The sequence below is a fragment of the Megalops cyprinoides genome, chromosome 23, assembly GCF_013368585.1.
Source record: "Megalops cyprinoides isolate fMegCyp1 chromosome 23, fMegCyp1.pri, whole genome shotgun sequence".
Lineage (NCBI taxonomy): Eukaryota > Metazoa > Chordata > Actinopteri > Elopiformes > Megalopidae > Megalops > Megalops cyprinoides.
In genome coordinates, this window is record NC_050605.1 from 23,758,868 (window position 1) to 23,785,949 (window position 27,082).

The 27,082-nt window shown below is 46.3% G+C and overlaps 2 protein-coding genes across 3 annotated transcripts in view; both read right to left on the bottom strand.

Annotated features, from left to right (window-relative positions):
- Window positions 1-11,039: 11,039 nt before the first annotated feature.
- LOC118770208 (beta-parvin-like) lies at window positions 11,040-21,435 on the bottom strand. 2 transcript variants are annotated; one of them, XM_036517744.1, is made up of 13 exons: window positions 21,301-21,435; window positions 17,001-17,090; window positions 16,380-16,450; window positions 16,202-16,304; window positions 15,480-15,620; window positions 14,431-14,546; window positions 13,879-13,937; window positions 13,609-13,628; window positions 13,432-13,493; window positions 13,218-13,286; window positions 12,713-12,814; window positions 12,372-12,444; window positions 11,040-11,555 (listed from the first exon to the last, which is right to left on the bottom strand). In XM_036517744.1, exons 1-13 carry the CDS (start codon window positions 21,410-21,412, stop codon window positions 11,479-11,481), a joined length of 1,095 nt encoding a protein of 364 aa, XP_036373637.1. In that variant the 5' UTR covers window positions 21,413-21,435; the 3' UTR covers window positions 11,040-11,478. The 2 variants fall into 2 exon arrangements, with proteins under 2 accessions (XP_036373637.1, XP_036373638.1); XM_036517745.1 differs by lacking the exon at window positions 21,301-21,435 and adding an exon at window positions 18,324-18,398.
- Window positions 21,436-22,945: 1,510 nt separating this feature from the next.
- Window positions 22,946-27,082, bottom strand: part of rint1 (RAD50 interactor 1) — an 8,967-nt gene continuing 4,830 nt past the window's right edge. Inside the window, exons 8-13 of the mRNA XM_036517749.1 lie at window positions 26,995-27,082; window positions 26,421-26,620; window positions 25,795-26,012; window positions 25,457-25,637; window positions 24,697-24,815; window positions 22,946-24,341 (exon numbers count right to left, since the gene is read on the bottom strand). The exon at window positions 26,995-27,082 is cut by the window's right edge and continues 50 nt beyond it. Coding sequence (XP_036373642.1) covers window positions 24,125-24,341; window positions 24,697-24,815; window positions 25,457-25,637; window positions 25,795-26,012; window positions 26,421-26,620; window positions 26,995-27,082 — 1,023 coding nt within the window. The 3' untranslated portion in view covers window positions 22,946-24,124. The remainder of the gene's footprint in view (window positions 24,342-24,696; window positions 24,816-25,456; window positions 25,638-25,794; window positions 26,013-26,420; window positions 26,621-26,994) is intronic.

Sequence of the window (27,082 nt, forward strand, 5' to 3'; positions counted from 1 at the left end):
ACCTACACTGTTTACAGTTTCCGCCATATCACGGCGTAGCTCCTTTGTGAGCAACTTGGGCACACAGAGCCCCATCACCTGAGGCTGACCGGAAAGCTTCAGAGCTCTGTCATAATGTCACAGTTCAACAATGTCCCATTTGCAGGGAAATTCGAGAACCTGATGGGACACTGAGACTAAATGAGCTTAAACGAGTAAAACGAAAGGTCTTTAAACTCCTCCTGGCAGGGGGGGAGCTTAGTAGCCTGGTGTTCAGACAGGAGGGCCCCTTTCAGCTCACGAGAACAACTACGGCTCAGACACAATCACCCCTCATTATCAGCGATAAAGCCGAAACCTGGAAACCGAAGTTCTTTTTAATGCAAGGAAGATGTGCGCGGCGAATGAGAACGGTCCAATTATGCGTTCTGAACAGAAAGATCCTGTTCTGGTTTACAGTTTGGAGAAACGATGTTCCCCGCACTGAGATAATTGGCCTGCAAGCATACTTTCGAAGAGCTGACATATCGCACTCTCTTCCACAGACACCAGCTATGGAGCCAGAAACCAGTAGGCCAGGAATTTTAATCAGCAGCAACAAGGGGAAATTAATTGGTTCTAAGAGCATATGGAGGTGGCAGGGATGAGACATGGTGTGGTTTAGAACATGTGGTTTGTGAGTGTACTTAATATATGTAGCTGGCCACAGCAGTTTTCGCCACCATCTCACCTGACCAATCAGGGAGAGAGTGGGAGGAGTTACAGCCTCCTGTTCTGAGGGTGGGGATTCTGGCAGGTGTAATTGACCTGCTCCAAGTGGATGGACCTGCTCCAAAGTGCTCATCTTGAGTACAGGCTGAGCTCTACAGCCTGGGTTCAAAACCAACACTGTCACCTGTCACTTGTGACCGGGAGCCCTCAGCGAAACAAACTGGCACATTTCCGCTGGGGATAGGGCAAGTTAACCCGGGTTTCCTCATTTCATCAATTTTGGGCACCCTGCAGCTGGTCAGGTGCCTGCAAGCTGCTGATGACATCAGTGGAGTAACACCCATCCACCAATAAGGGCCCATGGAGTAACACCCATCCACCAATAAGGGCCCACTTCACTGTGGTGCACTGTGGCTGTGGGAGGACTGCCTTCACCTTGTTTCAGCCTGAGGAGTCTAATTCCAAAAACAAGAAAGCGTACCTGACACTCCAGTTGTTTAGGTTTTTACCTGGTTGTGGGACGGGCTGTGGATCAGCACTGGCTGCTTGCCCCATGCAGAGCCCTCAGTCACGCCACACCCTTCCTGAGTTCCCGTCCTGTGTCACAGCAAGGAGGTTCCATTATAAACCACCACTGTGAGAGTGTCTGATATATTCACAAAATACACAGGCTAAAACAAACATTTTCACCATATCCAAGGAGGTCCTGAGACACGGAACGGTGGGCGAAAGAACAGTAGCACACACACTCATCCCCTTTGAAGACGGTCCTGTGTTTTAGAATTTTTTTTCCTTTTATTACTGTTAGGAGAGATTTTTGGCTCTTTGAGGCAGAGGGAATATTCTGATCCTGGCCTGACAGTAAGGATAGGAACACATACTGTTTAACTGATGAGGATGCCATGGTAACAGTTGCCTTACAGTGAATGGAAACCCGACCCCATAGCTTTGCAGCGGCCGGTACTTCACCCCAGGTGTGGTTCAGACACACATCTTGGGGCTATCTATGTTTTGCTACTAGATAGAATGTACAGTTTGAGTTGAATTGTATTTGCACTTGTTAACTTTGTATTGTTACTACAGGCAGAAATAAAGGTTCTATCTTTTCCAGTGTGTTTAAATGCCTTTGAGCAATTTCCTTACTTGCCTCATTGATTTCAATTATCATTTACAACATTCTGATTGCTTTCCACAAAGATCCACACTGTGTCTACATCTGGAAGGAAGAGCATTTCATATGAAAAATTAAAAGGTTTTATTATTTTAACTATATCACCCACACTCATATATTGTGGTGGTATTATTAACTACATGGTTGATATAATAATAATAATGAGATATTACTTCTTTATGCATAATTATGTTCCACCAGATGTAGCCTATTATCTGTGAATGGTACATATCAGTTTGAAAAGATTCTGTATCCCTCATAACACATTTACAGGTATGTCATGCGAACAATAAATCACCATGGTAACTGAATATGAGAATGCAAACCATGAGATAAGGGAGAATTTACCTCACTGTACTGGAGACAGGTACGTTTCTCCTCATGTTCTGAGATCCGCTGCAGCGTGGGGCTTGGACTTTATGCTGCTGTTATTTTTAAAAAATTATTTGGAATACCCATTGATGTTTCCACATTTTCTCCCAATTTGAAATGCCCAAATGTGTCATAGACAACCCCCCCCCCCCCCCCCCCCCATTGCTGCAACCTCTGCCAATCCAGGAGCGTGTAGACAAACAAGACAAACACACACTCTCCTCCGAAATCACCCATGCTTCTTTACACAGTGCAGACCCCAGCCCAGAGGAAGACGCTTCAAATGCAGCTTTACAAAGAACTTTGGATAGACTGTGCACGTTGTGGACATCCCCAGTGACAGAGAGGTGCTCTATACAGCGGGCTGTACACATCATACACCAGCTTGTCTTTTGATAGTGATTCACTGGGTTTTATGGCTGTTTTGTAGGTTCACAGAGGGGACCAAAACACCCAGCACTGCATCTTTCTTGGCCAATGGCCTGCTGTGGCCCGATCACATGACTGCAATCAAGTCTCTGTGATGGCAGTGAGATGTAGTGCTTAGGGAACTGAGGTTTGATTTCAAAGAGAGGCAATGTCATGATGTACCCTTGGCAAAATTCATTCAACTTTTTTCAGGCAATATAGTCAACTGTAAAAATGTATAGTAGATCAAATATAAGTTACACGGGTCACTGTAGATACAAATGTCTGCCAATGAAATGAATGGTGTATTAAAATGAAATAGTTTCTCTCTCATCGTTTCCTTTACATGCATTTCTGTGGCAGAGCCATGACCTTTCGTTCCAGGCCTATGGCAGAAGCTCTGAGTGGGTGAGAATTGATTGCTATGAGCAAGGCTCGGCATCATCTTTTTAACAGGAACAATGGGTAGGGAATTCAACATGTAACTATGGGTCCCAGATAGGACATAATTGCTGCACTCTACAGAAATGTAATTAAGCTAAATTGCTAACCTGAAAGTAAAATTTACCTCTGTTTATATGGCTTATACATGACAGTATCTGTAAGATAGAAAAGAATTTCTGATAAAATGATGAAGGCCTAATGATGCATTTTCCACCCAAAATTTCTTGTTTCAATCTAAGTGGAAGAATAAGCTTCAGAACTGTTAGTCATCTAAGACTGACATTCAATTATAGTCATCTGAGCCAGGTGAGAATCACAAGGAGGCAGTTACACACAGGTGCAACGCACGCTTACAATGAACATAGTGAGCTCTGCTCTCCCTGTCCAATTCCCAATACCTGTTGATATTTTCCACTAACCCTCAAATGAATTCCAATGCTTCAGTTAATCACTGGCCCCTCTGTAATAAGGCTTGCGCAGAAAGCTGAGAAATGTAGATTATGTAGACTATGTAACCTAATGTACATGTAAATAACTGTAATGTAAATGTAAATAATTGTGTAAACTAGTTGCCACCATTTATATTTGTGCAAAAATACAGCTTTCTCTGGCTCCAATGACTTCAGGGGATGAAAACAAAATATCCGCAATATCTTTCTTCTGTTACCCCTTCACCATTTCCCACACCCACTTAGACTCCATGCAGGGAGCTATTCTTCAGTGTTAGGAATTATACATAGGTCTTCATTAATGTAATAAAACCCATTTGGCACCCCGTGTCTTCATTTATTTTGGCCATTAAAGTTTCTCTGAATTACATAATGGCTGAATAAGAGCAATGCTTGAGGCGGGAGGGCCGTGCTGAAAGTACGACAAAAACACTCCCGTTTGAGAGAAAAAACACTTCAGGCAGCATCACAGATCTCAGCAGGTCCCAACTCCCATTGGAAAAGTCATTATTTATTATTGAACCATTATTCAGAAATATCAGAGTGCCTCCGCTGACAAGAAGTATGCACATGAAAAGACGTACAAAGGAACTGAAATGGAAGTGCAGAAAATTATTCTTTCAGAATGTGCCTGGTGTATCCTCCCTTATTGCCCTTCCTCAATGCTTTTTCTGAAACAAAGTACTGCGATCAACAAATATGCCTTACAACATATAACATGACAGCATACAACCCACTGATGTCAAACACCATGGTGTACGTACTTAACTTCCCCTGGTTTTATAGGTCGTCTAGTTTCAGACGAGCACACTTGTGTGGTGATGCTTGAATGGTGCTGTGCATGCACTTGCTGGTCTGGAGGTGCTCTTAACCCGGTCTGTCACTGTTGCCCATAAATTGGATAAATACATTTCTGTTCTCTTTGTGCTGGAGGTCACCCTGGATAAAAGTGTCTGCTAAATGCATTTGATGTGATGTAATGTCACGTCAGTGTGACAGTCTGAGAGCAGGAATTCTGTAGCTGAGTGTTCTGTGTGCCTTATTCCTTCATGGGAGCTGATTGCAGCTTCACAGAGTGTTATTAGTTCCTATTGTGCTGTCCCACTGTACACCACACACACACACACATACAGTACATATAATTTCTGCTCCAGATATGCCTGTATGGCCACTGTGTTAACCAGTCAAATAATCATGCAGAGATGCACATCTCAAAAATACTAACAGGAGTAAGTGGAAGGGATAAAAAGCATCTGCTGCCCACCCCCTCCGCAGCACTGAGAGGTGGCTTTGGGTTTCCCTGCAGGCAGGAGGGGCATTCAGATGAAGACAGCCAGCTCTTATTTAAAAGTCTATTAAGATCATCTTCTCGTCATCTCAGTTGCAGACTTGGAAAATGCTGATCTTTGCTCTGGAACTGACCCCAGAAGGGGGAAAATCGCTGGAAATTTGCTTGATGGGGTCGTTGCTTTGCTACTGGCAAATATCTTCCTGCCAATTACCCAGGCTGTGCTGTTCAAGGGTAATATCACTGCATTGGCATTTTATGGGAGCCAGAACAATAAGGGAGGGGGGGGGGGGTGCAATAGGTCACGTTTGAGCTGCATCCTGCATTTTACTCATGAGGGGAGCGGGGATTGATTCAGAACAAAATGTTCTTTTCTCTGGGCGCTGTCACAGATCACACCCAAAGTAAATCTGCTGAGGCAAAGAGGGGAAAGTAGCATTTTCACACCAGCTCAGGGGGAGGGAAAGGGGAATCAGAGTGTGCAAAGGCCCTGAGGGAGCTCAGCTGAATGCGTTTCAGGCTCTGTGTCAGTGTCAGGACCCGCCATATTGCAATGCAGCTGGACACAGAGTCTCTCTCAGTGCCTGCTGGATGCCTACCAGGGGTCTGCGGTGCTTTCCCAGAGGGCCATGTGCAGCTGACCACAGTGCGTTTTGACTTGGGCCAAATCTGTGATCCAACCCGGTGGTCAGGTATGTGCTGTTAGATACTTTCCAACAAGGTCTCTAACAGCAACTGCACACCAACCAACTTTCAGCAAAAGTATAACGTTTGCAATCAAAATCTCCAGAGGTTCCATTCCTCCACAATAACCTGCTCAGGGAACGGTTGCCTCGAGTTCTGTAAATACCAATAATTCTGGTCGGTTTGGGAACAAGCTGCCAATGTGGGCAGAGGTGTGAAAATTGTATCCACAGATACCAAGACGGCTGGAAATATGCAAGCGATCTGTCTTCAGAAAACCTTTAAACTTCTAAAGGGGAAGGAGGGGCGCAGTGTTTTTGGAGGATGGTTCCCAAGGCATGTAGAGCAGTTGGACAGAGTGCCAGAGAACAGACCAGAGTCCAAGAGACAGCGAGGAAAAGCAGACTCCCAGATCCCTGCAGCCCCCGTTTAGCTGCATTGCTGAGCATCTCGCCGCTCGAGCCGGAGCATATGCACCGACGGCCACCTGTGTGCACCGGCCAGCATCTGCAGCCAATTTATGATCTGCATGGACATTTGGTTTATGCCTCATAAGTTCCGTACTGGCAAATATGTCAACTCAGGAGCTCCCACCTGTGGTCAAGGGATGCAACTGCATCTCTGGTGGCAAACACTAAGATAGTCAAAAGTACTGTACATACAGTGCCTACTTCAGATGGAAATGCCAGAATGCATTACTTTCAAGGTGTTTCCAAGTTTCCAAGACTGGCCCAGAATTAGAAACACTACACTTTCACTCTTGTGAATCTGTAGCAATTGATAACTAGGCTGCAGCGATTCTGGCAAGCAGTGGCGAGCTTTCAGGTGCCCTGATGAAAGCCATTCCCCTCACATGCCACAGTACAGTCATTTCTCAATGCAAGTGCTGCTGATACGATTCGTCACTGCAGCTCCATCCTGACAAGCAGCATTAGTGTTTTAACTGTTGTGTTTGTTTCAAAAAGCAATTATGAAGGCTGAAGACAAAAGTTCTCTAAACAGCTAAACCTGCATGAACCTTGACTTACTGACATTCAGCAAGCTAGACAAAACAGACTGGTTCACAGTGATTGGCTCATCCGGTCTGCTCTCACTCAGCCTCTCCCCATCTCCTCATATCTGCAAACAGCTGTCTGCGATGAGCAACACTGGTCAAACTCCTTTTAATGTCTGCAGGTTCACAGGTCAAACACAGCAGGCCTGTTAATACTTCAGTAAGGTCACACATAAGAGCATTTTGTCCATGACCTTATAGTAATCAGAACGACGGCAGATAATACGCAGGTAATCCTGCATATCCCACGCCTGTGGGCCCAGAGCAGTTTCCAGTACTCAGCCAAACAAATCATTAGCCAGTACCAGCACAACAAGCGAAAGCAAACGCCCAGGGAGCCAGGTGTGACAGCGACAATGTTCCACACATTCCCCCTGTGGAAGGCAAGGAAAGGAACCTAAAATACTGCATTTGTGAAAGATCTGTGTTAGGATTATCTGCAGGGCACCAAACTGACTGCAATTGCTCGATTTGATAAGGCAAAACACCATACTGGGAGGCAATATCGAACGCACAAAACAAATGAAAAGGACTTTGCTACTCTGTTCACGTTCTTATCTGAAATACACCACTCACACCAGGAGTACAGCAGACAGACTGATTAGTTAGGGCCTACAAAAAGACCGTAGGGAAGCCCACAACACAATCAGGGCATAGACCATCACGTCAAATTCACCTTTCCCTCCAAAGTAAAAAAGTTCATAATTTTGCACTTCCTTTCCAGTTTTAATTAAATAAATCTGTTAATTTCAGAAGATTATGCTGTTCATTATCTCAATGAACGCTATATGCTCCTGGACTTGTAGCAGCAGGGCTCTGATAATTCTATCAGAAAGATTGTTTGGTAATTAAAGGAAAGCTATAAACAAATTCAATTAGAGAGCTGGTCTAAGGTTAAATGAATTCTAGTTGACACATTAACTTATTCTCTAGACTATTTACTTCTAAAAGGAAGGTTATTCCAGAAGGCAAGTCTTGTCCCTCCCCTCCCCCGGAGATCAGAAGAGCACAGAAATAGGGAGTGCTTGTACCCTTGTCATCATTACAAATAAAACAGCGATTTACTATTGATATAAAGCACCGCCTCCCCTCCTGAGAAAAGAGGCTGGCTCTTAGCCCTTATTACAGCCCAAACAAACACAAGCGCTCCACTCAAGCCCTCACATACACACCTGTGTTTAATATGCTTCCAATCAGGCCGGTGAGGCTCGTTAGCCAATGGCTGGCCGCTCAGATGTGCATTCTGCACATGTTCAGTGGCAATTACAATTACCCAGTCAGATGCACATGATGGATCAAAGCAATTTTGGTAGGAAGCAAAAGGAAAACAACTCAGGATCTTTTAGACATTGAAACAAACATACTGTCATTTACCGTTAAAAACAGCGCTGATTACGTTTAAACAAATCAGTACAGTGTTTGTAGGGAGAGGTGAGGGCTGCTCTTTCACATACATGGACACACACACGCACACACGCATGCACGCACACGGACACACACACTCTGTATGAAAGCACATTGAAAGCAGGCAACAACTATCAGTGCTCACCTTGAAGCCCTTAACTCCTGCCCATTCAGGAGATTCAGAGCCATGTCATTTCATTTTTTTAATTGAGACAGAGAGAATGGATAAAATATTTAAAAGGTAGGGATTTGGGGGAAATCTCAGCTCTCTGAAGTAGGCATCTGATTGACTCATATGCCTGTTTGATCAATGGCTTCTGATTTAAAAGAAACAAAAAAAAAGAAAAAAAAACTTCATAACATTTTCACACCCATCTTCTACCAATATTGATTACATTTCTTTCATGGAAGGACCTGCCTTCATTAATATACAGAGAGCTTCTGGCTTTCTTTTCAAGTGCCTCTTTAAACATGTTTACCCGGTAACTTTTTCAGTCTGAAATGCCCAAACTCAGACCAGGGTGAGCATTGCCTGGGGCTTTGCAGCTCAGAGCACTGCAGACGGTTACCCACCAAGGCCGAAGCTCCACCCTCTGGTTAGCATCAAAGCTCTGTTAAGACATTTGAAGTTACCAGACCTTGTAATGTAGGTTTAGCTCATGAATGTTAACTAATGCTAACATTCTAGCACATTCTAGCTGCTGGCTAATAAATGGACTAGCTGAAGAGGCTAGCTGAGCATGACTGAGGCCACCCTGCCTCTTTCAGCTGCTCGGAATTGGGGTTATTTCGAAGAATGAGGCTGTAACTTTTTTTTCATCTGTGTGCTCATAAAGTTAGCTGGAAAAATTTATAAAATATACAGCAACAATGTGTTTGGACTGAAAGCACACCCCAGCATGGTTGACACGCGGCTGTGTGAAACTGACTGTGTGATGGTTTGGTAATGCAGTGATGGCTGAGATTACAGAGCAAGGGATTAGATCCCTTTCCTTTCGAGGGGAAATCTCTCAGCGTCTCCCCCTGGAAGAACACCAGATCCTCAGGATGTCTGTCCCACAGAGAGGCCTGTTTGCACCACCACAGTGCTCACCAATGACCATTCTGCACGGCTCAGGAGCTTAAAATGTCTGATTTAAAACGTCTGATCCAGTGTTGTTGAAGCCCTGCTCAGTGTCTGAGTGTCTGGCCCCAGAGGACTGTGTGCGTGGTTGTGGGAGCGGCAGTGACACTGGTTCCAGAAACATGATGCAGACTCATGAACCTGGCAAACAGACTGCCCCCAGCAGCTGCTTCCTCACTCACTGAGGCTGTGTGTGAGAGTGCGTGAATGTGTACATGTGTGTGTGTGTATGTGTGTGTACATATGTTTGTGAGTGCATGTGTGTGTGTGTGTGTGTGTGTGTGCATGTTTGTATGTGCACACGATTACTCTGGGTTTGCCTCGGGTTGGCACAAGCCTGTCAGAATCACCTTTCAGATGAATAGCAGCCTGTCTTCAGTGAAGCATTGCAGGGATCCCTTGCAGAGAAAACGGATCACTCTCAGCACACACACTGCTTTCAGCGTCTGCATTACAGAACACAATGGAATCCAGACACAGAGACAGACACGCAGATAGATGGACACACTGACTAATATTAACTCTTAGAAAGGGTGATTCTGTGCATGGTAGTTGCATGCAGTATGAATTACGAGGAGAGGAAAAGACTAGTATTGAGAATACGATGAGCTTATTAGGGAAGCAGTGTGGTATAGTGGTGAGAAACTATAAGAAAAGGTTTGCGGGTTCGATTCCACAGTGTTGCTGTACCTTTGGGTAATGAACTTACCCTGCATTGTCTTTATAAATACCCAGCTGTATGGATGAATAACACGCAAATATTGTGAGCTACGTAAGTCACCTGGGGTGCAAGCATCCTCTCAGAAACTGTACTGTCAGGATAATATTCTCCTCTTTCATCATACCGGCTTAAATGGACACTGTCGACTTGTAAAGGTTTGTTTTTTCTGAAAGTTATGCATCCCCGCTTCTGAATTTATGGTAATAACCATAAAACAACAGAGGCCATTACACAACAGCAAAAACAGACAGCACTTTCAGACATGTGCTGTAGAGGACAATACAATGACCTTCCAGTGAACCTTTCATTCAAATGCCACTATGGCCACAATAAAAATATTAGAGCAGTAAATGTCTGAGCACTTGAAAATGCAGAGGTCGTTGCACTGCGGGGGAGTGGAGGCAGTGCATTCATTTGGGCCTCACTGCTGGAGGCTAAACCACAGCGGTTCAGGGCCCAGATAAAGAGAGACACTTGTATTTCAGTGGCAGGTGGCTGTCCTTCAGAATGGTACATTTGGAGGAAGCCCTGTTGATTCGTCGCCTGTGAGAAAGGACCATTGTTCCTGGTTCCGCTAAAAGCAATTTCTTCCCCTCAGTCCACCTCAGACAGCGCGCCTATTGCCTGTGTTCTCTCTCCAAACCAGGAGCCCAGAAAAATCTTCCGTCACTACGGGAGGCAGAAGATTTTGGGCAAAGAAGTAACCATGGTAACAGGGGGAATGCACACTATAAACTGAGAAACAGTTAGTTGAAAATAATTGCCACTTTATAAGGTGCACTCCAAACCACTGCTCACAAAGGGTGGAACACAGGCCTCACACATTTATTAAGGACAGAAAGCCACATTTACTAACAAACAACTGCCTTTCCAGAGTATCAGCTGGCTGTCAAATTACCTCCAATAATGTTGAAAAATAAATAATAACATAATCAATGCTGACAGCATGGTTTCTGTTTTAACATGTCTGTTCGCAACCGTGTTGCAGTAACGCCATGGTCAGAGACCGACGGCCTTCGTCCCACAGGCGCTCCGCAGAGAGCCATGGAGACTCCTGTCTAGAAGCATAGCAAGGCTTTCCTTGCTGCTACCGATGGATCGCAGAACTCGGCTTGAATAACAGGCAGCAAGTAATATAGCAAAGGGAAATTTACTACGCATGATATGGTCTGGAACATATTATACGGTATATAAAAACATCACAAAATCCCATTCATAAATTAAAGGGGCGGTGCATCAACACATAAATCAAACTCTGGAATAAAATGTAAAGCATTCAGTTGGGCTGGGTGATATAACGTGTGACATAAACTGCAGAGGATTCTCCAGCCATTCAGAGTGCACTGCAGCTCGAACCTTGCACCGTAAGGCAAAGGAAACATTCTAATGGTGACTGAGTTTGTGGGCAGGGAAAAAAGGGGGAGGGGCTTAATACAAACATTGCCTTTGACATTCCGCGGCCCGCTCTGAGTTCCACCAATCAGGGAGGGGGCTGAGCATCCTGCATGCTGCTGTAAGGGACCCTTGTAAAAAAAAAGGGGGGGGGGGTATGGGGTAAGGGGTGGACTCTGTGGCTCTGTGTGGCTGTCTCCAGTGTTTCGGGTCCAGTGTGGACTCCCTGTAGTGTAAGCCTGGCATGACCCACACCGCCAGGTTCTGCTCGGGAATCATCACTCCGGGTTCTTGTAGTTGCTGAAGAGGTTGTAGAGCACCCGCAGGGTAGCTTTCAGGTTCAGGTTGACAACATCTGAAAAAAATTCAAATGCAGATGACTGAAAACGCTGGAGCACTGCAATCTGAGGGAACTGCCTCTCAGGAAAGAGTGACATTTCATATTTTCAAAATGCAATATAATGTGGTTAGACATAACTGCGTAATATTAAATATATGAGGAGCATGTGCTTCATATGTATATATACATACACACATATATATATATATATATATATATATATATATATATATATATATATCCATATGTGTCTATCTATTATTCATATTCATATTATTCATATTGCATACATATATTTCAGAATGCATTTTCTATACCAAACTTTATTCATACATGAGATTCATGATACATTGTACTCTGTATATCATGTTTTACATTTTGACAGTTTACTCCCAACTTAAAGTTGAGATTATTGTTATGTATACTCTTTCAATACTATAGTTGGTACATGGTCTTAAAGAGCCGTTGGTGCTTGGTGCTGGCAAACAGTTCTGTATCACTGATGGTTTATCTCATGAATGTGTTTATACTTCTGCACCTACAAGGCAGTGGATTACTTTTTCAGAATGTAAAAATGAACTGAACACTGTGAGACTGTGAGCAAGTAATTTCAGCATTTTGCTATGTGAATACAGACAAAGTGGAGGCTAATTTTGATGTGCAGTGTTAGAATGACAAGGTCTACACCTACTGGACAAATAAGGTATTACAGCTGCAAGCAAATGGCAGTTTTTCCTTAGAACAAAGTGCATGAATGTTTATACTTTGTAAACCCAAAGGTACATTCTAGCCAATCCTGGCTTGACTGACATCGCAGACCTACTCAGGTACCTTCAGGTCGTGCTTTTGGCTTCTTCAGTCCTCTGTCCTGCATCAGCTCGAAGGCGAAGGACACGTTATGAACCTGTGAGGGGAAAGCGGGAGAACTCTCTGAGAAGCTCACATGACACCCACAGCCACGGCTCACACTTCTTCTCACACAGCTCCTTCTGAACACACTAAAGTCAGAGCGTGTTGCTGCATCTCACAGCCGTACGCTGTGCACGGAGGACTGTCATGACTCAGGACCCTGTCAGCGTACGAGACAGCAGAATGCTTCAGAGTGAGCGGCAGTCAGTCTGTCTCTCCCTGGAGTCGGACATCAGAGAGCCCTCCCGCCCGAGGCCTCCCACCTTCTGCTCGAAGGTCTCCGGGGTGAGGAAGAAGTGATACAGCGGCACGAAGTAGTCTTCCAACAGACCCATCAGCAGCACCAGGTACACCCCATCTGCAAACTGGCACAGCAAGACACGGCAGAGGGGCATCTCAGGGTTTATTCCGACCATAACAAAGTCAAATACTTATGCAGTATGTATGAGTACATTTCTACTTTCCTCACTCTGAATCTTCCCACCAGTGCTCAGAGAAAACTCCTGTTTAATACATACGGAATGAGAGCAGAGGAAGCCGGAGGAACATTACCCTCCAGCAAGCACACAGAAAGCTCAAGCGTCTATTTCCCAATGGTTAACATAGCTGGATGTGAGCAGAGCTCTAGGAAGCACAAAGATTCAGCTCAGATTCTGTTAAACTGTTCTTGGCTTTCATGGCAGTGTTTCATCAGAATCTCTTCCAGGAGTGCCCGCTGGCTGATAGTCTAGTTTTACCCATGAGCACCTGAGCCCTGCAATGCCATACCTGAGACTCCAGCTCCGTCACCTCCAGGTTCAGCTTGTTCAGGTGTTTGTTCACAAAGGTGATGAGAGACTGTCAACAACAGGGACAAAAGGCACTTATCATGACTGACAGCTGCAGCTCTTCTACAGAATGACCCCAGCAGCTTCCACCAATGGCTTATTGATAGACCAGAGAAAGCACACAGGGTCTCAGACAGATGTGGTTCATATTTTACCTTCTTGACCACGTTGAGTTTGTCAGGAGCATGATCAAGCAGTGTATCAAATGCATCTCTTTCTGAAACAGAAAAAAAGATCCAATCATCACTGATTATAGCCTGCATTCAATTCAGCCTCGCACAATATTTTAAACCAAATTTAATATTCAATAAAGGCCAACAAAATTTACCCACCAAATCTTCCCATCATAATCCTAGAAAATAAATACAAGAAGGCCATAGGTACAGTGTTCAGAATGTACGACACAAGTAAAAATTTGTTTTAATGTTATGTTATACTTCTGCTGCAGGTAAATTTACATGATACATTTCTGTGTAAATTTAGATTAACGTTAGATCCTCAGTACACACTTAAATTTCTGAATGTGAGTTCCTTTCTCAGACACTAGATGGCGCTGTCAGTCACTCTTGTGGAAAGTGCATGTGAGTAGGATCAGCACTCACTCTGTGGTGGTGGTCAGCTCCTTGGTCACCTGGGAAGTCTGCAGGACACCATCTCTTTTCTGTTTTACACAGAGGAAAAATATTAAATGTCAAATATTATAATATTTGCAACAGCCCAAATACTAATCGAAGGGACACAATTAAAAGAAATTAAAAATTAAAATCACAATTTGATGATGAAGAACACTTATGTACAAAGGTGATCTGAACTGTTTGATTAACGCCAATAATCAGCATCAAATCTTCAATATTTCTTTATTGTAATACTGCCCTGCAAAAATGAAAGGGAGGAAAGTGCCAATCATATAAATAGTGTTCTCAGCGCACGCAAAGTGTCCTTAATTTGCGTGAAACTGGGTGGAACTGGGCAACAACGAAAAAAATTAAAAGACATTCAGACAGCAGGACATCCTACTGCACTCAGCACACTACTCACAGCCCTGCTCACACTGTCAGCTCAGCCTCTACCAGCCCGCTGTCCCTATTTATCACCCGTACTGTAGCATTTACCCTCCCCGCGGCTGAACGAGGGTGTGGCTTCAGCTCCCTCACCTTCATCACCACCACCTGCACACACACACGCTCTGGCAGGCGGGTGGCAGCCTGGAAGTGCGTTGCCAGGGACACCAGCAGGCAAACGATGGCCAGCAGGTTCTTGGAGTGGATGGCTGTGCAAGCGCGGAGAGAGAGGTCAGAGAGGGCAGCAGAGCGGTGCGGGGGCCGCCAGCGTGACTCCCGGAGGGGACACTGCTGCCGCTGTACCCTCGGCAAATAATTACCCGTATAAATAAAGAGCATCTGTTAAACAAATGTAATGTCATGATGGGAACCCCGGATTCTGACAGGGTGCGCTTGCACTCGCAGACTGTGAAGAGATTAAATTACTAAGGCCTCACCCTGACATGGCAGCAGTGGCATGATCACAGATAAAATGAGACGTGTCACTGAATTATCAAACAGCACCACACACCGCAGTCCCTGATCCTCACACAGCTCAGAGCAGTATTAGGAAAATGTGTATTGTTTATTTGGCACATGAGAAAACACCCTGAAAACAGCAGGAAAACGAGCTGAATCAGTGTGAAGTGGAGCACAGCCATGTGGCAGTAAGCAGCGGGTCTGTGGGCTCGGCTGGACCACGCTAAGGAGGGGAGCAGTGGGGATCGTACGTCTGTGACTCTGCCCCGAGCGTGGCTGACATGTCTGTGACTCTGCCCCGAGTGTGGCTGACATGTCTGTGACTCTGCCCCGAGTGTGGCTGACATGTCTGTGACTCTGCCCCGAGCGTGGCTGACATGTCTGTGACTCTGCCCCGAGTGTGGCTGACATGTCTGTGACTCTGCCCCGAGCGTGGCTGACATGTCTGTGACTCTGCCCCGAGTGTGGCTGACATGTCTGTGACTCCCTGTCCTGAGTGTGTTTGGTGTGTCTGTGACTCCCTGTCCTGAGTGTGTTTGGTGTGTCTGTGACTCTGTCCTGGGTGTGTTTGGTGTGCCTGTGACTCTGTCCTGGGTGTGTTTGGCGTGTCTGTGACTCTGTCCTGAGTATGTTTGGTGTGTCTGTGACTCCCTGTCCTGGGGGGGGACTCCACAGGGACTCACAGTCCACGCTCCACTCGATGGCCCAGCCCTGCGGCCTCAGCAGCTCATTCAGAGCCTCCAGCACCATCTGCAGCTTCTGCTTCTGCCCGATCTCCGACTGAGTCACCTCCGCAACATGTAGCTTCTGCCCTGAGAGCTTCTCTGTGAGAGGACACACACACCCACACACACACGCACACATATGCGCACACACACCCACACCCACACGCGCCCACACACACACACACATACACACACACACACACACACATACACACACACACACACACACACACACACACACACATACACACACACACACACACATACACACACACACACACACACACACACACATCCTGTTTAATGTAACATAATGTAATTAACAAAATAGCTAAGGTGAGCTCTGCAGACAGTCAGTACACATACATGGAAATGAACCCTATGATCGACTTGTTGTTTTTTGTATCCACCAGTCTGTCTCAACCAGCCAGACTTCCAACTGCAATGGAACCTTTGCTTTATACTGCAAATATTCACTGATATGGACTGATAATGGATATCTGTATGGGTAAATACTAACTGGGTATAATGCTAATCATTTGTCATGGTACTGTATGGTATCTGAGTTTCAGAAATTATGGGATGGTTTAACGTAACCTTTCCATCTGCCGCAATTTCCTTCAGGCAAAACCATGACGAACTCTCCCTCAAACAGGCAGCAACAGCAGATTTATTCTTACCAAATAACTTCTGCAGCACCTGCCCGTCGTAGAGATCTTCCTCCAGGTCTTTCACAATGATCCTCTCCTCCTGCAGCTCACTGTTGATCCAGTCAATTAACGCCTGAACACAGAGGCAGGGTCAGGTCACCCCGCTGGGTCTGCCACTCGCACGAGCGAGGGAAGCACATTCACTCACCCGCTGCAGCTCTCTGAACCCGGGGTTCTCCCGGGACACAGGGTCCAGCATGGTCCTCTCAGCATTCTCCTCTGTAGAGAGACTCATGGTGTCAGAGGACAGAGAGACACACACTCACAGAGACAGAGAGAAACACTGCTGCAGGCAGACTGATGGACTCACACATACAGAGGCAGAGATAGAATCAGGCATCAGGCAGTGATGCCACCTAACTCCACCCCCCAGCCACCCCCCACACACACACACACACACACATACTCCCTAGCCTAACACACACATAGGCCCATACTTTGTACAGAGTTATTTCAGTCCCATTGAACACTCCCAGCACAGACAGTGATTCAGAGGTGACCGGAAGAGACCAAGGCGTGGTCCCTAACCCCCCCGCCCCGCTTTCACTTCTCCATACATCGGCAGTAGCCAGGAGTCATCAAAAACAACAGCATTTTCAGTGAGTAAAGACGGAAGAAATGCAATCACAAGTTCAGCATCTGCGGCACTGGGTGACCGAGAGACTGGTGGGACACTTCACTGAAGACATTGCCTGCAGCTTGTCACCACGGCGCCATCTGCTGGAAAAAGAGAGAACTGCATAGGAAGGCAGGGGAGGGGGGGTGTTACCGAGCAACGTGTCCCCAGGCAGAAGGTCTGTGCTGGGGGGCTGAGGGGTGGCGTTGATGGCATTCTTCCCCTCCTCCTGGAGCTCAGTCACTGCATAGGGAGAGCGGGAGGCAGGTTAGGAGACTCACCTGGGGGTTTCCATGGCGTTTTCACTGTAGAATCTTCAGAGGCAGAATGTGAGGAAAACTTTACCTGAGACAAACAGGCTACTACACTCAGCTTATCCTTTAAGCAGCCTCGGATCATGACTGGCTCTTTCTGCCTTAAAGCTACATCCCAGTGTAGTCACCCCAAAGCCACACCATCCCAAAGCTACTCCCCATCCTGGTATTTGTATTAAGTTTGGATTGAGTATTTAGTTTCATGGCCTAAATCAAGAACCTATCACTCCAGTATGAAGACATCACAGCCTTGCAGTCTCAGCTCAGCAGCTGCGACCCGGGCCCCACCCACACCTCCCACGCATTCATCTGACATCGCACGGCGAGCAGAGCATGCCCCACCCCGCTGTTTATCTCCCACCAGCACATGCTTCTGCGTTCACAGCTCTGAGGGCAAACATCAAGCAGCCCAAAGCAGCAGAAACTGGGGCAGTAAACAGCATATTCTTCTACACCGTGGTCTTTGAAAAAAAAAATTCTGCGTTTCTGTCCTTTGAATTAAAGGTTTACGTGTGGATTAGGGTGATGAATTTTCCTTTCAGACCACAGCACAAAAAATCAACAAGAGTCAAGAGTCAGGTGTGCTACACTGCATTACATTAAGTTACATTGAATTACATTACATTACATTATGTAAGGCACAGAAACCATACTTCTTCCTCTCACCAACTCTGTCTCACACCTGGCTTTGAAAGGTGCAGTATAGTGCAGAACACACGGCACAGCAAAGGTTAAAAACAAACCTGAGAAAGAACATTCACTGCTATTGGCAAACAAGGACAGAGAAACTAACCACAACCTCAAACCGCAACCAAACAACCACAACAGAAACCACAAAGAATTTATGAAGCATTACTCCCACTTAATGACATTTATATTACCATAACGCAGATATGACTACAGACATAAATATTATTCGCGTTGGTAAACCCACGTCTGCCTCTCTTCAGACTGGGAGATCCGGTACAGATGTAAAAGCACTGGCTCCACTTCCTCACGCTCTCAGAGATACACCCAGTTTGCAGGGAGCAGACGAACTGACTCGGTCAACTTTAAATCAGACATGTATAAAAGCTAATGGAAAAGCATTCCCGAGACTGAGATCACAGATCCCAAAAGACTGGTACCCAGAACAGGCTCGCACCCCCCTCCCCTGGGCTACCTTGCTTCCTGGGCTTGGTGCCGCACAGCAGGGTGGCCATGTCCTTAGAGGAGGGACTCGGTCAGACCCACTGCATCCCAGCCGAGTGAGAGGAACAGGACAGAGAGCCCAAGTGGGTGTTGGGAGCCAGCCAAGGGGGGCAGCTGCAAAACCCTGGGTCTGCACCAGCCCCCACAGACTCAGTCCCAGAGAAGCTGGCAGCTCACTTCCGGGAGGTACTGCGAGTGTTATTTTCTGATACAGCTGTTTATGCAATATGCAGGACAATGGCATTCTTATACAGTACAGTGTATTATATTAGAACCGAACAGCCAAACTGATTATGCTACTGCATGTTCAAATATTCAAACACTGGATTTTGTGCTGTTTGAATGATGATATGAATGAGATTCTTTTCATCTTTAAGGTAGTGTTCAATATCAATACGCCACAGTATTTTGGTTTTATATGTTAAAAATCAAACCACAATTCAGAGTTTTGCAGCTTGCTTTTTCAGCTTGTATGTGTATACAGCTCTGAATTAATTTCACCGCACAGGCAAATGAATTAATTCTTCAGGAGGTTTATTCCTTTTAGCATAATTACTTTCATTCAGTGGTAAATCACGTCTTTCCTGAGATCAATCTCCTGCCTCTTTCTCTCTGCCTGTGGTCGCACTCGTATCGATACAAAGGCATTTCTGAGCTGAATCCATTAGCGGAGTGGGCAGAAACGATGGCTGCGACGAAACTGTGAGAATGAAAACGAGCCATAGACCTGCATGAGCCAGTGAACATCCAACCGGGACCACACAGAGATTCATCCGTTCTACAAGCTATAAAACTCCCTGAAATTGAATATCCTGGGATTCATGATGTAGTGTGGTGACAGAGAGGATATTAATACTGCAAAGCATGGCACCTCTGTAACACTTTAAATTTAGCCTGAGTTATTTAGGAAATGACTAACAGACATGTAATCCTCACAGACTCACTCTCCCAAAGTAGAGAGGTGACAGTATTTTACCCCTAGTTCTTTATGCGGCTGTTTAAGGTGGGAAACAGTGATGGTCAGTAAACATTAGGGGATAGCTGTATTATCTCTCACGTCTACAGTTTACGCGTGATGGAGTATCTCCTTATGTTTTAGGAGATATGGGTGGCTACAGCATCTACACTGCAAAAAATCCAAATCTCACCAAGCATATTTGTCTCTTTTCAAGTCAAAATATCTCTTTACACTTAATATAAGACACAGTCACCAAACAAGCAAAATTTCCTTGAGCTACAAGGACATGTTTTTAGACGGTGCCTCTTGAATATCTGTGTATTTCCACTAGTTCCATTGGCAGATTTTTTTCACTTATTACTAGCAAAAAACACCTTGTATTAATTATTTTATTTCTTATTTTTGAAGGGCTATTTTTTGCAGTGTATACACCAAACGTTTGCTTTACTCCATTGCCCATTGCCCTACCCTCACTTCACTGCGTCACCACTGTCACTCCCTTATCAGGAGCACGTATGGAGAGCATGCCTACAGACACATGCGGTCGCACAGTGACTACAGTCAACAGGAAACGCAACAAACAGCACGTGGTCGTGCGTAAGTACAGCTTCTCCTACATCAACCAGCCGCGGAGAGTAAAATGTCGTTTTCGGTTAAAGGATATGCATTCTAGTCCATTAAATACATTCAAATATGACCTGCGCTTTAAGGGAACATTAACTTTCTCACAAACGGAAAGTCAGGGATTACTCGTCACTGAAAGGCGGAGTGTGAGCGGCGCGCTGCCCTTTCAAATCCCCGCTGAGCATCTGAGACACGCGTTCCCTCCTGAAGCATGCTGTGCTGCACTAACGAATTTATGTCATTTCATCTTAATGGTTCAGCTTTTAAGGTTCAAGACATTGCACAATTATGTATTGCATTTTAGGAATATTATATGCCACTTCTATATTCTATGCACGAACATGTTAAATGGGAAACTGCACATCAGCAGAGCATTTGCAGAAAAGATGCGTGCATTCCCAACGACGGTGACAAGTCGCGCTGAAAGTTGAGTCACACAACACTACACCTAGTGAAAATCGAGTGCGATGAACTCACAGAGAAACTGGGTGGGGGAATAACCGCACCGAGAGGTAGAACATTGATGCCCATATGAGTATACGGGAATCCCATAGTAACCGAACACACCTCCCTTTCCTGCTCTTCAACGTTCGTCTATAGGCGTTATCACACACACCATCTCACACAAACACACACCATCTCAAACACAGTCGCGGAATTCATGAGAAATTAAAATAGCGTGTGAGTCAGTAAAGTGAAAGGTGAGATCACACCGCGAAAAAAGACATTTCCCCAAGGAGCAAACTATTCCAAGGCAAGATTAAAAACAAACATTAACTAGTACAACCCTTATAAAATGCATCCTAATGACCTTGCGTTTCGGAAATGAGTGACAGTTCTAACGCTGTTTATTGTATTATGAGTACTGCTTCTCTGCCTTTTGTTCTGGTTGTATTTTCATTTTTAACTTTCTGTTTCAAGCTGTGTACCGGCTCCTGCTTCAGTGACACCCCTGTCCTGTATTGGACCTCTCTGGACCGAATCCTACTTAGCTGGAACTGTCCGTGCTCTCCGTCAGTTTGCTGCGCTTTGTCATTGTAATTCTCAGGGAACCCCCCAGAATACTGACCCCAGTAAGAGCCAGCTTCAGGCACGCAAAAATGCATTCTGAGCCCCCGAATTTACATTAAATATTACTTCAACTTCAAAGATTTTGCTTTTGCTTTATATTCCGCTTTAACTTTAAGAAACAGCATACACAGAAGAGTAAGAAAAGTAGACCGTTAAATCGCAATATGTGTCCACAATAGCACCATGGACAGTAACATACTGTTATTACTTACAAATTGCACCATCATAAAATAACCGGTGATTATACTCACTGCAACATTTTGTAACAGACTGCGGTCTTGTGCAGGAAAGTTACCTTCTCTCGATTTTTTCCTTCGAACCAACGTGCCTCTCAGTTTTCCCAGAAAAGACGCGTCCTTTTTCATTTTGCCAGACTGAGGAGTGGATGCTCTGATGGGTGCAGACATATTTGCGCCGCTGTTTGTCTCCGCTGTGGGTTCAAACGCTTCAAAACGATCCTTCTCGTGCGATTCAAAAGAAACACCTGCCGCCGCCGCGCGCAGGAAAGGGATGTGGCATCCGCGGAGCGCGACAAAACACGAAGTGAGCGAAAACAATGACACGGAGGGACAGGGCCAGTTCAGCACTAGCGGGATCGGTGTCTGCTCTAGCGGGCGAAGAATGCACCCTGTTCCCCACAGCGCGCGCCATTGGCTGGATGTGCGCGTGGGACGCGCGTCTGTCCCACAGCAGATAGGCGCGAGGTGATAGAACACGTGCGGTGCATTTCGCCCGCTGGGGAACTTTTGCAAGGCAAAACGGTGCAAAATAGTAACAACTGTGTATTTTAATGTTTAGTGTGTGCACTCCTAAGGGTTTTCATGAAGAGTATGACGTGTAAAATATTTTTGACCGCAGAATACAGGGTTTCAAGTTTTTTGGTTAAGTCATCTGCCTTCCACCAAGCCTAAAACACTCTGATGGTTTTCCTCAGGGAAACTACCGGTGTGCGCAGTGTGGGCAGCGCGGTCGCACTTTTACATGTACCATTCTTCATCATCCTCTAATGAGCATATTGCTCCTATTGCATGGCGTTCAGCCTGTGGCTGAATCTATGCTGGGGAAGACGTGTGCGTGTCTTGAAAACAGCCATGTGTACACCGCAGTGGTTACACCCAGTTGCTGTCCGCCCCTGACAGGAGTACTGAGCTCAACATCGCCTCTCCGAAGTATTTTGACACTGTATGAGTGTCAGTTCCTGAGAAGGTGAAACCTAAGATAATCGACTACACCATAATATCCTTGAAAATGTTCTGGACTTTTAGACTTGGCACATAGTCACTAAAAGGGCAGTGTCACATACGTTTCCCCTTCCTATAACTGTTTCTCTACAATATCAATTAATGACAATGACCATTTCTTCTACTTTATTCAGTATCAGAATTTCCAAACATTACTGTATGTATATTTAAACAGTAAAAGGTAAACCCCCACGGATTAAAAAGGTAATTGCAGTTAATGAATGACATAACAGATCTTAATATGTATTGTGAGCACCTCTTTATCAGATAGGATGATTTTGTGTCTGTCACCTACTGGACACTTTTCAGTAACATTTCAGAATGCCTTCCAATTGGATCCTACTGTACTTGTAAACAGGCAGATTCAGTTTGACCCTTTTGTAGCAGTTTGATTTCTGTGTCAGGCACATTTACACGTTGTTTCTATGACAGCCATGCAAGGATTCATGTTGTTGGTACAGTATTTTTGGCAAACCTATTTTCATTTTATCAGTTGCTGTTCCAGAGCATGCAGTTTTCAATGAAGACTTTGTTTTCCTCTATTCAATGCAGCCAGTCAGACTGTGCAGTTTAACAGTTTCCAACAAATGTAGGCACTGCAATGGTGTTTTACTACGCAGCTATCGCTGGGCTGGTTTATCAGTCAGTGCAGATAATGGCTGTTCCAGGGAATTTCAACAGACATCACTTGTGGCAAGACCTCCATAGTTTATTGAGAGTTGGTATTATTTTTGTGGTTCGCCTGTTGTGCTCTCAACTTAAACACAACTATAAAAATTCTAGTGTTGGGTTGGAAAACTCTGCAGCTGTATGTTAAGCCTCCTGATTCTGCAGAACCACAGTGACACTCGCTACTAGAGGGAAGTGTGGGTGTGAACTCACCCAAAAAAAACAAGCAAACGATATCTGCATTAGGAAAAGGACATTATACCACACTGTGCTTTCACCTCACGCTGGGGCTCGATATTATAGATGTTGCTAGAGCTTTAGCACTCTGTGTAACAGACTGAAACCCTTCTCTGGATCAAGCCCAGGCAGAGACGGGAGCCGCCCACACTCTGACATGCACAAAGGGGGTACATACACTATGCTCTCACACGCAGATGCACATATTTCCCCTTCAACATATTTATTCCACCTGTAGGAACACAAGGCACCACGTTACAGGAAATAAATACTTCTGGATTGATTTATTTATTATATAAACTTAATTATGTCCATTGCTTTTGAGTGATAGGAAGCATTGCTAGCTATGTGGGAATGAATGAGAACCACCTGAAACAGCAGTCAGCAAACACTCCTTCCTTATTTAAACGAGGCAGGCAGAGACATGTCACCGGCTGATTTGGGAAGCTGTTGATACGACCCGCCCACCACACCATAGTGTTGTATCCATGGAGATGAGTCACGCTGTGTGGCCCCCTTGCATAAGCACAAATCAACACAGAGTCACTGTCACCGCTAACAGAGAGAGTCACTGTCACCGCTAACAGGGAGAGTCACTGTCACCACTAACAGGGAGAGTCACTGTCACCGCTAACAGGGAGAGTCACTGTCACCGCTAACAGAGAGAGTCACTGTCACCGCTAACAGGGAGAGTCACTGTCACCGCTAACAGAGAGTCACTGTCACCGCTAACAGAGAGAGTCACTGTCACCACTAACAGGGAGAGTCACTGTCACCGCTAACAGGGAGAGTCACTGTCACCGCTAACAGAGAGAGTCACTGTCACCGCTAACAGGGAGAGTCACTGTCACCGCTAACAGGGAGAGTCACTGTCACCGCTAACAGAGAGAGCCTGCTTGGCTTGTTTGGCCGCTGCATTGCTGGTTGCAGTGTGGCCCTCTCTTCACTCGGGGAGAGTCTGGGCCAGTCCCCTCACTGCCCTGGCCAGGACGCCCTTAAACCCAGCAGGATATGCACATCCACAGGGGCCAGCCGGTACACCCCCAGCTCATTCAGGGCTGATTCCGGGGAGGGCCTCTGGGTGTCCGGCGTCAGAGCCTCCTCCTCTTCCTCATCCTGGTTCAGGACATCCCGCAACAAAAGGGCGGAGCCCACGGAGAGTGTCAGGACGATGCAGGCCTCCTTCACACTGACAGAGCGAATCAGAGACAGGCAGCAATGCGTCAAACATGAGTGGCATTCCGGTCAGCGAATCAACAACAGGACAGATTACGCTCACATTGAGTATGTGAGGCTAAGAGCTGTATGTGTGATCATTATGCAGGCTGCATGTATACTCCATTGCACGGTTTTACAGTTTAAAATGCGTATCACTACACTACAGGTGTGACACACCGACAGTGTGTGAATGGATTACGCGCTTTTTCTCTGTGGGAAAGACAGCGTGTTTCATCGAAACGCTGGCATCTGTCAGAGAGGTCTGCTGTATCACTGTGTGTCAGGGTGAGAACACACACAGCTCAGCTCTCCTGGCTGGCACTCACTGCTTGAAGAAGTTCTCGGGTCTCTTGCAGTAGTGTCCGAACAGCGGGAAGAGGTTTCTCGTCATGTCAAACTGCAGCTGAGCGGCTCCACCCTCGTTAAAGTGATTATACAGGATCACCTGAGGGAGACAGAACCAGATGGACATGGGTTCAGATCTCCACGGGGACAGAAGGAGAGCCTAACTCTACAGCAAGCTCAGCACTCTATTATCATAAATCAAATAACTCCAGCCCAATCTATCCTTTACCCTGACTGGCCATTATTTCACTTCTTCTCAGTTTCTGGTTTGTGTTAAAGGGAAGTGTTCAGTGTGAACAGAGCAGCCTCTGAACTACAGTGGATCTTAATAAAAACACACCACAAAGGACAGTGCTGGAAGAATGCATTCGAATATCTGCACTTAATTCTTAATGAGTCTGGTATATAATCAAACAACCAGACATCAGTGGCTTTATCTACCACTTTAATGTGAGTACCGCCATCGGGATGTGAGCTTTTGGGTGTTTTCACACTGATGGTGAAAAAAAATGCGTTCAGAACTACAGCCCCATCTCAAGGTTCATCTGATCTGTACACTTAAATACAAAATCCTCCTAACTGCGCTGTCCATCTAAAGACTGCCCCCTGCCGAGTACGTGACCTTTCCTGCAGTACTTTAGGGAAAGAGGAAATAGAGGTGTCGGGACAGACACCCCCCCCTCGAGCCGGTGCAGGGACAGTGTGACGGTAAGGTCTCCGGCGTTTCTGCGCGGGACTCACGTCCTGGTAGATGAAGTGGTCGAGCCGCTCGGCCAGGCCCTGCCAGCAGCTCTGAAACAGCGGCAGGCACAGCAGCTGCTGCAGCTGCAGGAGCCGGTCCCGCAGGCAAAGCATCATGGGACACGCAGAGCTGGACAAGCACATGGTGGCCTGGTCCATCTGGGAGGGCAAGGACAGCCACCTGTGCAGACATGTCAGAGCCTTAAACACTGCACTGCACCACAGACACAGGGACACACAATCACACTGTTACCAACACACACTGACGCGGCACGGCTCACACACACACACGTACACACACACACACTCTCAGGCATTTTTGGGGGTTCCTCACTCACCTGTCCCGGGAGTAGGGCTGGGCCTTGTCCCGCACCTCCCGCATCACAGCCTCCAGCAGACGCCCCATCATGTCCCCTCTCAGCCTCTCCAGCAATCCCAGCAGCCCCTCGAACAGCGAGCCCTCCAGGGAGGCCAGTCGCCCCGCCTCCGTGGCCCCCAGGGGCCCCCACACCTCCTCCCCCAGGGACACGGCCGCCTGCTGCAGCTGCAGGAAGAACTGCGGGCAGGGTGGGGTCGGGGTGGGAGCACAGGCAAAGGAGGCAAACATCTGAGCTTCAGAATCACGCTTCACTGGGCAGCAGTGTGGGGCAGGGGTAAGGAGCACTGGGGCACGTCCCTCTTGGGAAAGGTACTTAAACAGTTGCTTCATTAAATATCCAGCTGTATAAACGGATAAAACTGTAACCTGATACAGTGCACTGCAGGACTGGCTAGGATTTAACTGGCTCCAAATAAAAAACATAGTTTAAAACAAACAGCAATCGTTTTTCTTATGAACTTCTTCCCTTTTTCCGTCCTTCCCAAACCTTTGAGTATCCAATGCAGGACTTGCGCTCCTGTTTGCGAGTAAATTGTTATTTACTATGTATGGATGAATGTGAGGGTGTGCAGGCCGGACGCTCACCACGTTGTCAGCCCAGTCGCTCAGCACGGTGGAGATGTAGTTGACGGCGTTGAGGATGGCGCAGTAACGCGCCCCCAGCGGGTTGCGGGACTCCTCCTTCATCACCTGCGTGAGGCGGATCCGAAAATCGTCCACCAGCTCCCTCTGTAGGGCCAGGAAGCTGAGCTGGGCCCGTGAGCAGGGCAGGGAGCGGTACCGGTCTGATAGAGAGAGAGAGAGAGAGAGGGAGAGAGAGAGAGAGAGAGAGAGAGAGAGAGAGAGAGAGAGACGGAGAGAGAGAGAGAGAGAGAGAGAGAGAGAGAGGGAGGGAGAGAAAGAGAACGAGAGATAGAGATAGAGAGAGAGAGAGAGGGAGAGAGAGAGAGAGAGAGCGAGAGAGGGAGAGAGCGAGAGAGAGGGGTCACAGGGGTCAGAGACAGACAGCAGGGATGGGTATCTGCCTGATACAGAGACAGGTAGCAGGATCAGTGGAGTCACAGACAGAGGGGGTATCTAGATATCTACAGTGTGCTGTTGTGCGTGTGTTGTGTATGTCTGCAGTGTGCTGTATTCAGTGACGGACGGTCAGCTGTACCAGTGATGACCAGCAGTAGGGTCATGAAGGTCTCGGCGCAGTCGGGGGCCTTCAGCTCGTCCATGTCGCTGATGTCCCTGTACTGGGA